This window comes from Carassius gibelio, chromosome B4, assembly GCF_023724105.1.
Source record: "Carassius gibelio isolate Cgi1373 ecotype wild population from Czech Republic chromosome B4, carGib1.2-hapl.c, whole genome shotgun sequence".
Lineage (NCBI taxonomy): Eukaryota > Metazoa > Chordata > Actinopteri > Cypriniformes > Cyprinidae > Carassius > Carassius gibelio.
In genome coordinates this window covers 25,990,102-26,006,222 of record NC_068399.1, presented here as the reverse complement: position 1 = coordinate 26,006,222, position 16,121 = coordinate 25,990,102, and the positions used below count along the sequence as shown (strand labels likewise).

The following is a 16,121-nucleotide window of genomic DNA, read 5'->3' as shown; positions in this document are numbered from 1 at the left end:
GCATATATTAGCTTAAATCAAGCCTGCAAACAGGACAAAAAGATGAACAAACGCCACTACAACAATTAATGACAATTAATCAGTGGCATGCTTAACAATAGGCAACTATTTGGACGTATTTATTTTCAATAACTAGATAATTTCAACTACATACTCTAAATATCATTTTTTAAATGTTATTCAAATAAAAAAAAAGCATTGAAGACCAAATATATACCAAAATAAGATGACTGGTTCTTTTAAAAAGCTACATAGCTTAAGAAATGTACAGCTTTACTGTAATTGCCAGTAAATACCATGACATTCCATTGACAAGTCAACTCGTGCAACAGTCTTCAGCAGCCTACCTGTGTAGCAAAAATACCTCTAATGTGCACAAACACACTCTTAAAAACATGAACTTCAGATGCATGTAAACTACATGCATCTTCACTGTAGTGTATAAACATCTGGGAGATTTTCGTCTACGTGCCCAAATATAACACAACGCATGTCAGCACAGCTGTAAAATCAAAAACACGCCTGATAGAGCACAAGAGGTCGAAGTTCACTGCTTTAAACATGAGCTTGATATTATGTCATACTGCACATGAAATCTAAGAATGCATGCTTGAGTGAAAGCGTTCCAAGTATCCATGTAAGGGACAGGACAAACAAAAACCTCTGGCAAAAATACAAAGGACAGGTTGATTTATGACCATTACGCCATAATAATAATAATAATAATAACAAGAGGTAACACTTTAGATTGGATTATAATTCTATACAACAGCTCATTAGCGTTACTACTATAATTTACGCAGACAAACACTAACGTAAAGCGTGTCCTATTTCTTACTCATACCATCGATAGCAACACTAAAACAGCTCTTAAATAAGACGCAACACAGCCTAAAAGTGTTTAAAGCGCGTCCTGACGCCTCGTTATTGTTGTTCGCGTGATCGATAGCGGCGGGAATAATAATAATATTAACAAGGTCACGTTTTAAACCTCAAATCCGCTCGGATTTCGTCATTAAAGAGCCCCTACCTGGTCTCTCTGCAAGCAGGGCAGCGACGTCCTCCTGTGAGGTTTGCTCCTGGGCTGGCCGTGCTGTGCCATGTCTGACGAGACTACGGAGCTGGACCTCCTGCGCCTCTTAAATACCGGAATATCTCCCCTCGTTCCCTCCCGGTGTGATGCACCCTGCTCCGGCGGCAGCAGCCTGTCCGCATACCTCGCCAGCAGGACCCCCAGCACCCCGAGCAGGTACGCCAGGTAGGGTCTCCAGCTGGCGCGCACCTTCTGCAGAGACAGCAGCGATACGGTCCTGATGATGCTGATGAAGAGGAGCACGGAGATGCCCTGACCCAGACGCACCACCATGAGCGCGCCGCTGGCCAGGCAGGCGAGCAGCACCAGCGCGGTGGCGGTGAACGAGTACAGCTGCTGCGCATCCAACAGCGACTGCGCCGCCGCTTCGCCCAGATGGCACACGGTGAGCAGGAACACAGCGGTGCGGATGAGCACCCCGCAGCGGAGCAGATACACGCCCACCCAAAAGAAGGCACACACGAGCGTGAAGACGGGGGAGAGCAGCTGCCACACGAGTTCTGCGAGCGTCACCAAGTGACACGCGCGCTCCGCGTCCCAGTCCGCGGCGAGCAGCGCGAGCAGCACGGACAGCGAGGCGACGCACGCGGCCGATGAGAGGCTCCTTCGGCTCCACACGAGACCCAAGCGCGAGTGCCAGCAGTCCTGCTCCGTGGGAGTGACACAAGTGCGCACATAGCCGTTACGCACGGATTCCAGTGCCATCGGTCACGGGAGAGCACGCGTACGCGCTCGCGCACACACGCATTAATGCGCAGAGCCGCCGTTCCTTTTCTCGTGAGTCAGAGACTCTCAGACTGCATGCGACTTCAATGCATTCTCCTCAGAGTCAAAAGTAAAGCCGCGTTGCGCGGCGGAGGAAAGCGAGCCCGTTTTCTTGGCAATGCGTAAAATCCCTCATCGCCTTAAAGATCCAGTCGAGCGGAGCGAGGAATTCCTGATGTTCCTAGGCCACCATCATCATCAGTGATCTCTCTCCCTCTCTTTGTTTCTCTCTCGGATTATTCCCCCTCTCGGATCATTTCCACGCGTGGAAACTCTCGTTGCACAAAGATTTCCGTGACTTTTGGATCGTATTGACCAGTGTCCCGTCGCCTGCGAGGCGGTCCTTAAACATAGAGCGCGCGAAGCTCCGTATCGACAGCCAGACGGTAATCCCGATATTTCAGCATCAGTCCGTTGGTTTATTGATTTCAGCTGCTCGCGTCCATGTGCTTTCTTCCCTCTTTCATTTTTAGAACTCACCTTCACCGACGTCATCGTCAGCACCTCTCCGTTTATGAGGTCCGTTTAAATGGCGGGAAATAGATTTTTTCACCTTTGGAATTTTGAAAAATAAAATAAAAATCTGATGCTTTTATTAAACCTAACTATTAAATAACTATCATTTTTGTGTGTGTGCTCTGCAAAAGACGGAATGGCACTACGTACCTGATGCGACCCCTAAACCTTTTTTGAATACAACTTTTCTTATTTTCCTACAATTTTCTAGTACATTAAACTGAAAATCACAATTCCCTGGGTTGTCACACAAAATGAATATAAATGTTGCTTTTTGGGTTTTCACACTTTATTGTCATCGACTTTAACGATAATACTATAGTAGAATTACGGATTTGTATAAAAATGTCATTTATTAGCCTCAGATATGAAGTACGTTATTGATTTGTGTGTGTTTATCTGATGTAGTCCACTTTTTAGGTTTTCTTCTTCATTTGTTTGGTTCTTGCAGACAGATTTTTCATTTGCAGTAAAATTTTATAGATTTTGCAATATCAAACAGAATTGATAGCAAAGTCTCTGTCGCTGGTTTAATTAAGACTTTAAGTTTTTTTTATACAAGACTTTAGTTATTAGCCTCAAATATCAAGAATTATTTGAGATTTTTAAGTGTTTTTTTGATTCAAGCTTTTCAATTTACAGTAAAATTGTACAGTTTGTTAACATTGACATTAAACATCTCCTTGGCAATGACTTATAAGAAAAACCAAATGATGGTCATATGATTTCAATAACTATTAGTTATTTTCCTCTAATATATAATTAGCTATTTAACATTCACTGGTGAAAGTCGAGATCAAACTAAAATCTTATGAATGATGGCATTCCCAATCTGGCTGCCATTCACACAGGCACTCGTTAATGTGGGCAGAATTCCCAGGAGGATAAAAACCGGTTTCCAGCACAGGAACTACGGATCATCTCTCCATTGGCTGAGCAGAAACTGGCAGCCGAGGCATTTCAAGAGTGATGGATGTCCATGCACATCCCACGGTGACGCTCCGAGTTTCCCGGCTACAGGGAATGTGGGAGCGCTTGTTTAGAAAGCTGCAGAGGCAAGAGTCTCTTCCGGTCTCGGTTCCCAGGTCAGCCGAGGGCCAACTAATATTAAGTCCTTGCGTCATGTCCTACGAATAGCAAAATAAAGATAAGGATAAAAATTGCAGGGAAACATTCTCAGTAGGAACCCAGCAGAGCTGCTTCCGAGGATAAGGAAACGCCCCTGTCAAAATAAATGACTAAATCCTGTATTATGATGTTAGGCCATAATAGGTTAATGCAATAAGTGGGAAATATGTTGAAGGAAAAGCTCATTTGGCATTATGGAATATTATAAAATGTATAAAGGAGCTTAAGTGGTCCAAAAACGAAGAAAGCCAAGCCTAAAGCAGTGTTATTTTACAATTTAAGTTTTTATTAATAATTTTAATCAGATTTTATTTCTATACTTCCCATTTTTATATAATGTTTCCTTTTTTTCATTTTTAGTAGAGGTATGTGTATCAGGCATGTGTGTGTATAAATATATATTATCAATAATTTGATACATTTTATTCTTAAGATTTTATTAAGTTCTTATTAACTCTTATTATTTAGGTTTTTGTTATTTTAGTTCATCAAGTTATGCTAAATTAAAATGCTAAATATTTAATTTCAGTTAGAATGTATTTTATTTCAAGCAACAAAATGTCTCAAAAAAATTTATTTTGTTTTTTTATTTTTAGTATAATGACCCTGTGAAACATTTGTGTTTCATTAGTATACCAAAAAATATTCTTAATTGCAAATAAGTGGCCAAAATCCACTTGATGCCGAAGCCCCGGTTTGTCACTAAAGGGCACTAGTTGTAAGCGATAAGATGCAATGAGCAAATATTTTAAATGTTGTCCTCTCTAAACGTCTAAATGTTTTCTGCTCACCTTCGTAATGAATCCAGATCGATCTCTGAAATGCATTAACCATTTCGAGCCTGTTTACTGTACGAATGTGTCACGACGCTCTCGAACATTCAACACTCAAGACAAAGTTATATATGAGAAAATAATAATTGTACTCAGACATGAAGTTGATTACACTTAAATCTATTTGCAAGTCTCAAAACATTTGAAAACTGCCTGCCTGAAACATCTCGCTGGCCTGTGATAAACAATCAGACACTCTGGGTTCAAAAAAAGGCTGAAATTGAAGCATGAAACTGTGTGAGGAAAACGAACATGTGAGTCCAGGTGGAGCGATTGAGGATTAAGTCCGGGAGAAGATTCAATTTCCCTCCTAGTACATCAGCTCTGGCATTAACCCCGGCTTGGCACAAGACGGCGAGTATAAAAGCATAATTTCACCTCCACCCCTGCTCGCTCCTCGCTGCTCTCTAGACACACTCCTGTGGTTAGGATCTGAATGGAGAATGTTCTGTATGCAGAAAGCCGTCCTCCAGGAACGCTGGGATGGAATTGTGGGATACTGTCAGCGCACAGGCCGAGTTTTCAGCAATCAGCCTGAACATTTCATAAGACATTTGAAGCATGCTTTGTGTTGGTCGAGCACGCTGTTATTTCTAAGAGTCATGCTTGTTAAATGTTTAGTTGAAAAAGGAAGTACATCGAACGCTTGGACTTCATGGACCTGCCAATCAACTAAAACAAGCAATTCGTAGGCCTAGCCTTTCATAATGTCACATGAACATGGTGCTTTATACAATACAGTCTGTTTTAAAGCAGCTTCACAGTAATAAACAGTGCTTATGTTGCAAAATGCATCGTTATGAAATCAATTTCAACAGAAGACAATGGTGCCATTATGCAGCTCAGATCAGTTCAGTGTTGTTTCAGGATGTTGCAAAACGACTGCAAAGCCTGAAAAAGTCCAAAGACAACTTTCTCTACCCCTGAAATGACTTTCATTTATCGTTGGCATCACAAAGACATCATTAAGCCCTACCCCAATCATATTTCTCTTTTCACAGTGCAATCAAGTGGATAACTCAAGCCCCGCCTACCATTTTTTCTTGTAAAATTTTCAGTTTTACAAAAAAATGCATCCCATTATAGAAGGAAATGGGAAATAAAGTGCAAAGGTTATGTAAAACGAAAAAATTTAAATAAATGAATAAGAAAAACTTATTTCAATTAGTGGCCAAGGCACAATTTTTTATTTAGTTCAAGTTAAAACACTAAAATTACTAATAATATAAATATGAACTAAAACTAATACATAACAAGATTACTAAAAGCATCACTAAGGTATAAAAATGAAAGCTAATTTTAAATTTAAATAAAAGTAATAGTACATAGACAATACTAAGATAACCCTGACTGTGAACAGTTTAAAACAAGAGTGACAGAGATGTCCATGAGCCCAAAACTGTCTGAGAAATTAAATAATTTTTACTTTTGGGTGAAGAGAAATCTGGACAAAATCTGTATTCAATTCTGCTAGCAGTTTAGTGCATAACCGCTCACAGACTGAGATTGCTTTGCAATTATTTGTACCCTAAAGATATCCGAATGAACTGGGATTGGTTAAGTTTTATGTAATCCAAATGCAAAATGGACCAAAGGTCTGTCAGCATGAGCCTGCGGTGAAACAAACCTCACCGATATTTCCGGAACCTCATTAGCATCACATCTTTCAGCTAAACTGTATCTGTTTAGTTCAGCTGTTGCATAGAGACCAGAGTTTGACATGTTTTGGTACAGAGGAGCCAATCTGACCCAAAAACGTGCTCGGCGACTTTCCGCTGGGCCAGAAATCTTTTTCTTGGAAGAACAGCCGGTTCTAGAAGGGTAGCAGAGAACCGCTGAAGCGTAAAAGCAAAAAAGCCTCCTGTAAATACAAGTGCATGCTTTTTAATTCCCCCCAATTACAGTAATTTATAATCACAACAATCTTTAATGGCAGGTCAGTACACACAGTTCAATTTGGCCTTCATTACTGACCAATGAAGTAAAGCTGAATTCCCTCACTCAGGGTCACAGTGACCTTTGACCCCAGCAGTCAACAGCTGCTCTAAATATGGCAAAATCTGCCCATGTGGAGTGTTTTGACTCTATGGAAGGTACTCCGAATTCAATTTCTTACCTTTTTCTTGCAATTCTGAGAAAAATATCAGAATTTTGTGAAATAAACTAAGAATTAACTGAGTTTATATCTCTTGATTCTGACTTGTTTTCAAAATTGAAAGAAAAAAACTTGTTGTGAGTTACAGTATAATGTCAGATGCGGGATATGAAGTTGCACTAATGAGGAAAAGTCAGAACTGTGTTATATAAACTCTTTCTAACTTATAGAAACAATTGTAACTTTTTTCTCACAATTGCAAGTTTATATCAATGATTCTTTTTTTTTTCTCTCACAATTCAGAATTTCTCAGAATAGCGAGAAAAAAATAAGAACTCTATAAAATCAGAAAAGATTCTATAAACTCAGAATTCTGCCTTTTTTAGAATCTCTAGAGTTTAAGAATCTCATTCATGAATTCTTCTCAAAATTGCCATAAACGTACTTTTTAACAATTCTAACTTTTTGCGAAAAAAATGATTGTGACACAATATAAAGTTGCAATTTTTTTTCGCAATTGCGGGTTATTAAGTCAGAATTGCGTGATATAAACGTGCAATTCTGAGAAAAGACGTCAGAATTGCAAGATATAAACTTTTTTTTAATCGCAATTCAGAGTTTATTTCTCGCAATTCTTTGACTTCTTTTCTCTGAACTAAGACGTAAACTTCCTATAGTGAGTTATAAAGTACAATCTGAGGAGAAAAAGTCAGCTCGCAGTTCTAACATTTTCTTACAATTGTGAATTTTTAATCGCACAATTCTTTCTTATACGCAATTGTACGTTTGTATCACACTATATAGCAAAAGTCCGAATTGTGAGATGTAACATTCCAATTGTGAGAATGTCAGATTGTTGCAATTGCCTTGTTAATGTTTCATTTAATGGCAGAAGCTTCCATACGATCCCACTCGAACATCACAAGTGTAACTAAGGACAAATATGAGCATGAAGCTCTTTATCATCATACTCCAATTATTTATTTATGAGGCTCAGAGAGAATCAGAGCTATTGGCAAACTCTCAGGCTCAGTATATGTGTACACACTCGACTCGAGTGCTGGATGAATGTGTGCTCATTTTGGGCATTGAAGCAGGTGAGCGCTTGTTTTTAGAGCGTATGCTAATAGCCGTGTGGATGGTGGTTGGGCTTTGATGTCGAGGAGGCCACTCGCGACAGGAATGTGTAGCTGCGCTGTTTTTGGAAGCAGGCGAGCAAAACCGGCTTCAATTAAAACTGCATTCTGGACCGTTCCTTAATCAGCCTTTCAACTGATAAACACACTCCCCCTCCCCACACACACACACGCCCAATCGCTTTAGCGTCAGGAGCTTTACATGTGCTTCACAGCCGCTGCATCTCTATGAAATCTGGCAGAATTCATTCTTTAAACCTGTCCTGTGTGTGACGCCAAATATAAGAAAAAGTAAAACACACACGTAGGTAAATTAACACGGTTACAGCCTGTCATATTCAAATGAGTGCTTCACACTTTAAAACTGCTGTAAAAAAATACAATCTGAAATACTGACTGCTTTAAAAATCTGACATATCAATCTAGCCCAGTTTAACAAAGTAATGAATGAAAAACACAGTCCATCTAAACAACATTGCTCTGCCATCACATCATCCTCACCCTATAACATAATCGACTCATTTTCTTAAAACCCTTCCCTGTTTCCAGCCTCTGCCTCATGCTCGTTAACTTCCTTGACTTTCCCCAATAATGCCAAATGAAACTATTTGTCATGTGTTTGACACGGGGGGGGCTTGCTTGCGACATAATTTGGTGCATGTTTGTCCAAATCCTGCCAGTAAAAACAGTGAGAGTCCATCTCAGCAGAAGGAACGGGGACTGTAGCACAAACGTGTGCTTTCACAAAGTCGAGGCCTTGGGGAAGTGAGGGCCCCGGGGCCCGAGAGATGACTGTGGACTCTCAGGTTTTTTTTCCCACCTCGCAGACATGTTTTCATAAACACCAGGAATGCATCAAAAAGGCACAGTCCAAGAACCTTCCTATTTTTTTTATGAGCGTCAATCCATCATCCACCAATCAGAGGCGTTGCACAGTGAGGCTCCGCCTCCTCCTCAGTGTGTCATGGGAACACACAGTCTGCAGCGTTAGCTACTGTATCCACCACTGCAGCATGAGGGAATTGTGGGAAACATCTACATTGTCCAAAAATGTAACAGAGGACGTGAAATCATGAGCTGGATTCCAAGCATTGTTAATCTTTCCATCATTCTCTCTCTGTGATGAAGCTCGGCTGAATAACTGCACGACCTCAAACTCAATCCATGACGCATCTAGAGAGATTTATACGATCGGAGTGTTTGACTGGAATGAAGCTGAACGTCGCCAACTCCTAAGACTGAGTCAACCTTTTGTCATCAAAGCAGAAAGAGTGAACCTCATGAAAGACATAAGATGCATTTCTCCTGAAAATCTCAATAGAAAATATATAAGAAAATTAGACTTGGTTTAGGACAGTTAAAGGGGTGGGCCACTTTTTTTTGTAGGCTTGATTGTGTTTATGGGGTGCAGTCTAACATGTGTTAATGCTTAAAAAAACCCAAAAATAATTATTTTTCACATTTATCCTTATTAAAGCTTTGATACTTTTGATTTTTTTCTTTTTAAAGCACATTTTCATCTCATTATAATCTAGTAGAACATTTATTGTTTTGTAATTTATATATGGTGAATCTCATTGAATTGTTGTTATTATAATACATTAAACACTATAATGCAATATACATATTTTCTCATTCACATAAAAAGATTTTACTTTACTGTCTATATTCATTTTTAGTTACATTTAAATTAAATATTTTAAAATGTAAATTTTCTTTAAATTGATAATTCTCATTTAATTATCATTACTACAATACAATACACAGTACACGTTATAGTACAATATACACTATAAATTAATATTTTACTGTATAAAATCTATTTTTACTTAATCAGTTATATTTAAATTAAATATTTTATCAACTATTTAAAAATGTTTCATTCACACTTAAAATTTGTACTGTATGAAATCTTATTATAGTTCATTTTTATTTACATTAATTGAATGTTTTTTTTATCTAAATCTGATTTTTTAAATGTAAATATGGTGATTCACATTAAATTATTACTATAATACTATATATAAAACACAATAAATGATTTGTAATATAATGCTAATTATAATACATTATATTCTAAAATACATGCTATGATATCAACAATATATTATATAGTACAAATTAATTTAAATAAATCTAATCATTACGCATATAATACGGTATTTAACGTATTGTGGTTTAGTAATGACAACTGCTTTATTTTCATGACAATAATAATACAAAAGTACATTTTTTAAATAATAATAATAATAGAAGATTAATTAATTAATTATGAGTTAATATAGCATCGGAGAAGAGCTCCCAAAACAAGCGGCCGTCTTTGACGATCATACAGAGTTATGAAAGCACATGTTGTATCATAGGTGCAGCATTCGGAAACACGAGACAAGCCTTAAGAGAAATGCATTTGAATAGTTGTGAGGTTGTGCGACGGCATAATACTGAAATATGACTTTCATCAGCTGATGAGCGTTGGGTTTTCATAGGGACACGACGAGCTGACTCACTGTAATTAGGTTACGGAGTTTCTCACTCGTGTCCCACCGGCTGATGGATGGAAACGCTATGCAGAGAGCACATTTTAATACCCCAGATTTTCAAACCCACTTACTGTTCTCAGTCTTTCTTCAGAAGACAATACTCGTAACGCAATTACTGCGGGATAAAATTTGCCTGGCTCCTAAAATAACTCCCACAAAAAGACCCCGCTTCCAAGTAACTGTCTCGCCTGTGCTCGCTCGTGCAGGTGTAATTTCTCAGTTAATGCATACTAACGAAGAAACCGACCTAAACAAGCATCCTAAACAAATTATGTGGATGTTTTAGACATATCCATGGAGATGTAGGATTCTTCACGTGGACGATTATGAGTAAAGCGTAACACAATATGCAGAAAACATCGAGGTGCTGCCTCGAGAAAGAGTGAGGTTAACCCTGTAAAGCCTGACATAAAAAAATAAAAAACAGTCAGAGAAATGGGTCCTTTAGACAGAAATTTGCATGTGTTTTTGTTGATCATATTTGATATATGAGGATCATACAGGAGATGGGGCCCAAACTGAGCAAAAATATGCAATTTTGGACAAAGAGTGAGATTATATTCTGATTCCTTGTAGTGTAAACGGTCTCGCAATTCCGAGTTTTGTATCTTGAAATTCCGAGTTCATTTCTAGTTATTATGAGTTTATATCTTGAAATTCCGAGCTCATATCATGGAATTTCAAGCTTATCTCTTGAAATTCTGAGTTTATATTTTTGCAAGTTTATGAAATGAAATTTTGAGTTTACATCTAGAAATTGAGTTTATATCTTAGAATTCTAAGTATATCACTTGCAATCCTGATCGTGAGTTTATAATGTGAAAATCTGCACTTGTTTCTTGCAATTTTGTGGTTATATCATGCAGTTTATATCTGGAAATCCTGACTTTTTTTTCCTAGAATTCTGAGAATACATTTCTCAGAATACATCTCATAAATGTTTTTTATTGTGACCGTTTCTCACATTTCTGTGTATTCTGTCAGAATTATGAGATTAAATTTTTTAATTGAAAGCCAAAAAGTCCAATTATCTGCCAAGTAAAATCAACTGATTTAGCACAAAGGTTGCAGGATAAGTTACACACCAACACTTTAGAAATCCCCGCTCCCCAATAAACAATACTAAAAAAAGTTCTGATGCATCTAAAGAGTTAACCAGTGTAAAAGTCTGCAGTAACACTTTAGTATAGGGTCCAATTCACACTAATAAGTAGTTGCTTATTAGCATGTCTATTATTAACATATTGGCTGTTTATTAGTGCTTATAAAGTACATATAATGCATGACATCCATAATCCTAAATCCAGATACCCTAAACTTAACAACTACCGTATAAACTATTAATAAGCAGCAAATAAGGGGTTAATTGAGGCAAAAGTCATAGTTAATGGTTAGTTAATATTGAGAATTGGATCCTAAAATAAAGTGTGACCAAGTCTGCACATCACTGGAGATGAAGCAGCTCAGACGCTGAGAGAGAGAGAGAGAGAGAGAGAGAGAGAGAGAGAGAGAGAGAGAGAGAGAGAGAGAGAGAGAAAGAGAGAGTAAGAGGTGGACAGGCTTCTAAAGTCCCGACTTCTCTTTTATCATACGCCTGGCTGCACAACTGTGCTCTTCCTAATTGTTTCCAGAAGACCCAGGGCTTGTTTGTGTCTTGCTGGAGTGGAAAATGCCCCGTTTCCTGTTCTTTTCTCTTGTTTTAATAAGGAAGTGGATTTGGCCACCTGTTCTAAGCCAGAATCCACAGAGGAGCGCTGGAGAATAAAAGGTGAAAATCTCAGCCGATTTTCCTTCGATTACTCGCACTCTCTCCGTCACGGTGACAGTGTGTGTGTGCATTTATATCCATGCCGTCTTTAAATGCTCAATGTGTTCTACATTAGAGCAAATCCAAAGTTTCACACACTTCTGGACGTCAAGGACTCGAACTCGGCAGGTTCCATCACATCAGTGTTATAAAACCTCACTTGGACGTTTGCATCACATCCTGTGGATAGTGGTTGAATTCCAGGAAATTCATAGTTCATCTAAAACTTGTTTGTATTCACATACTCCCATTCTATTGCTAGATTACACGTCCTCGTGACCAAGAAAAGTGCATAAATCAACAATCCCTTCAGAGAACAGTACCGAAATACTTCTGAGAGTCATACATTTTTATTATGAATCCTAAATTATCTTAAATTATGTCCTCTTGGCTCCTGATAATCTTTCCGAGCGGTTAACTCTGACAAAGCGTCCATGAATTCGCTGTGCTGGAGCCCAAACACAATAAAAACACTGGTGATAGGAGCATCTCTATTACGGTGTGACTGTATTACACATGAAAATGCCACTATCAAATAAAAAGAAGTGTAACATTTTGAAATGATATCATTAAGAACATTAACTGTTAAAGTCAAAATACTAATTCAAAACTATGCTAAAATCCAAACTGAAAGCTGAAATATTTATATTTTAGTGCCACAAAAACAGAAAAACAAACAAACAAATATATAAATAAAAGATTATGAGAATAAAGAGGTAGCAATATGAGATTAAAGTCAAAATATTACTTAAGCATATCCCTTAATCTTGTATTATTCCAACTTTAATCTCATAATATTTTTTATTTATTTATATGTTTGGCCCTAAAATGGCGTTTTGCATTTTCCAACACAAATTAAAATTAAATAACATTGGCTACAAGATACGTTGTGATACCTGCATATCAAGACAATTGAAACCTTTACAACCCATCTGTAGTACACTTGAAAATGTCACTTTGTAATAACTACAAATTGAACACTATTAAGCAGCAAGAGCATTCATTTTGAAAAGACACATAAAAAAATGTAATTAAAACATCAAAACTATGCTTAGAGAATGGCAATTTCGATTTTGGCCATTTAGGATACAAACAACTGTATCTCGGCATGATTTTATAGACAAGCGGCACTCATTTTCCACAGAAAGCATAAAAATCCAGCGAATCCTCTGAGAGCCTTTCAGTAAAGCGATCTGAGTGTCAGTGCTGGACAAAGCTGGCGTAATAGCTCGCGCTGAAGCTCTGGAACCACTAAATGACTTCCTAAGATCTCGCTCATTTCCTGTCGCAAATCTTTCTTGCAGCGCTTGGCCCACTTGGTCCTTTTTCTTTTCGTGGCGTCCCTTGAGCGCCAGCCAAGCTCTCTCGCTCGCTCGCTCGAACCCAGACGTCCCAATCTCTTCCCCCAATCTAATCTGCAGCACCAGGAAATCCAAGCGAAATGTGTTATTCCTCTTTCTCCACCCAAACAGCCCCACAATCCTTCCTCCAGAAGTGCAGGTGCTTGCGTCAGAGCCCTGATAAAGTGCACGGCTACTAACCGTTCAGGAATCCATTGATAAAGGGCTTTTTAAAATAAGCATAGAAAAAAAAAAACAGCTTATTGCCAGGTGTGATGGATTGTGGGAAAGAGAAACGGTCGCGTTTGCTACTCTTGAGATGCTTGTGCTGATGTTACTGAAGCTTATACACAGAACCGGGCCATAAGAGAGAAGCACTGTGTATTTGGGCATGAACCCCATCCAGACTGTTTTGATTGGGCTGAAACTTAAACTCTGCACGTGTTTGCCTCGTTTCTACACGACCGACCCAACAGATGCTTGCGACCAGTCTGCAGACAACCAATAAAACTAGTCCTAGTGTTAACCTCACCTATTCACTGATTATTAAAACCGAAACAACCTTGTGAAAGTTTAAATCAGTCCATCATGTTAAATAAGTACAGTTAATATTTTAGCAATGGCCTCTTTGATCTTAAAGTGACAGTACACCCAAAATTAAAATGTGTTCACTCTACAGTCTGTATGAGTTTCTTTGGTGGCAACCAAACAGTTATCAAATGTAAAATAACATCGCATGGTCTTCGCTGTATACATCAAATTAATAAGTCATGAAACCTAAAATATTAAATATATAAAATAAATGAAACTTAAAATATGCAAATAAAAATTATTTATAAATTAAATAGAAATATAATAACAAACGTAATCAAATAAAATAAGTTTACATTAAAATAAAAATACTATTATAAATGACTAAAGCAGTTAAATGCAAACAAAAATTTATATAAAGCTGAATATAAATATTTGTATAAAAATCTAAAAATAATATTTTATTTTATTTTTATACATAAAACATTCAATCGTGACAAGCCCATAAAATTACTGCCCTAAAATATTATATATATATATATATATATATATATATATATATATATATATATATATATATATAAACTTATAAGCTAATTGAAAATATAAATACATACTACAATATCATATAAATACTAAGCAATATCACACGAGTAGCAGCGCAATATGGCTGTATATCAGCACAGCTGTGATTAATTAACAAACTGCATATTTGAAGTCTAAGCAATTATATTCTCACCTAAAAACCTTTTAAAACTATATTAATGACTCTCACTGTGAGAAATCCCACAAGTAAAGTGAAACAAACAGTTGGAGTTTCACACTCTTTTCAGCCAATCAGATTTGAGGACCAGAATGTATGTATATTTAAATGCAAAACGGACCCCTTAAGACTAGATTAACTAGACCAAACTATAGTTTCCTAATCACATATCTACAAACCAGCTGATCTCATGAAAGGTCACAGGAGGTCAAGCGGGTTTTCGTGCTTACCTCACGTGTAAGAGAGTCGGCCGTGGACGCCAGACTGTGGATTCAGCAGGACGCTCGTCTTTGAACGCAGTGGTATAGTTGAGCTAATGTCCTCCTGATCGCTGCCTCTAGTGCTAGTCATCAACCGCGGGAGAAAATTTGCCTATTTGGTCCAATAAGCTTGTGCTCAGGGCAGATGATGTCATTGCTCGTGTAACCTGTGCTCTATTACAGGTAAATAACATAACAGAGATGCTATTACAGATGCACCATTTAAAAAAACATCAGGCACTGCATATGAAACACAATCCTCCCTCCGGGGCTAGAAAAGCGACTGCTATCGTTTAGTGATAAGTACATTCGGTTTTATAGATGCTATTGTGAATCTGAGACTCTGATTAGCGTCCATGCTAATCTCCTGTGTGTCTCAATGGATTAGCCGCATGTGGTCAGGACTGTTGATGTATTTCTGTTCCTTTTCTGATTAAATATCTGCTCCCTCGCTCAGATTAGTATTTGTTTTTTTGTTGTATTTATTTGTACTTAAATCTAGCCGTGGGCTCAGATAGTTCACTGCAGTGCAAACAAATAAAACAGAACATAAATCTGGGAGTTAAACATGCAGACTCTTACTGACAACACACAATGAGGTCAGATGGGCTTTTCGCAAAATGAAATAACTATAAAGCTTCATGGAAAGCCCTTTAGGACGGATAAACCCCACCTCTGTCAATTTATTAAAGACTCAAATAAAGTGTGTGTGTTTTTCTCTGAAAGTCAGAAAAGGGGCAAGGTATAACTTGCCTTCTCTGTAAAGGGTCAATGATAAACCATAATTATTAAAAAAGAAATATATTTTAAAATCTAGTTTACAAAGTTCTTTTGCATTCATTTTGTAATCATACATTTTTGAAAAATATTCCTACTATTTATAACAAAACTTAATGACTAAGAGACTATGATAATAAATATCAAGTGATGTAACCATCTAAACAAATTAATGAATAAATATTAAAATGTAAAAGTATAGAATAAACTTGATTAAAGTCTTCTTATGTTTTTAATACAGAACTAAATATATAAGAAATAATTTAAAGATGTTTATTTCATATATATATATATATATATATATATATATATATATATATATATATATATATATATATATATATATATATATATATATATATATATATATATATATATATATATATTAGGGCCGGGACTTTAACACGTTAATTGAGATTAATTAATTACACAAAAAATAACGCGTTAACTAAGATTAATTAATTACAGAAAAAAAATTCCCGCATTTTTAAAAACTTATTTTTGCACCGTGGAACGTTTCTCACTGGATGAGTTTCG

At 37.2% G+C, this 16,121-nt stretch overlaps 1 protein-coding gene across 6 annotated transcripts in view; it reads right to left on the bottom strand.

The window, feature by feature from the left end:
• Positions 1-15,262, bottom strand: part of LOC127956222 (cGMP-inhibited 3',5'-cyclic phosphodiesterase 3A-like) — a 97,503-nt gene extending 82,241 nt beyond the window's left edge. For 5 of the 6 annotated variants that reach the window (XR_008153516.1, XM_052554014.1, XM_052554015.1 and 2 more), the window contains exon 1: positions 1,031-2,454. Coding sequence is in view for 4 of the 6 variants with exons in the window: in XM_052554014.1 (XP_052409974.1) it covers positions 1,031-1,798 (768 nt within the window). In the remaining 2 variants the exon portion in view is untranslated. Of the gene's footprint in view, positions 1-1,030; positions 2,455-14,777 lie in introns of those variants that run through there. The other variant, XM_052554018.1, reaches the window with a different exon arrangement.
• Between the last annotated feature and the right edge of the window lie 859 nt (positions 15,263-16,121).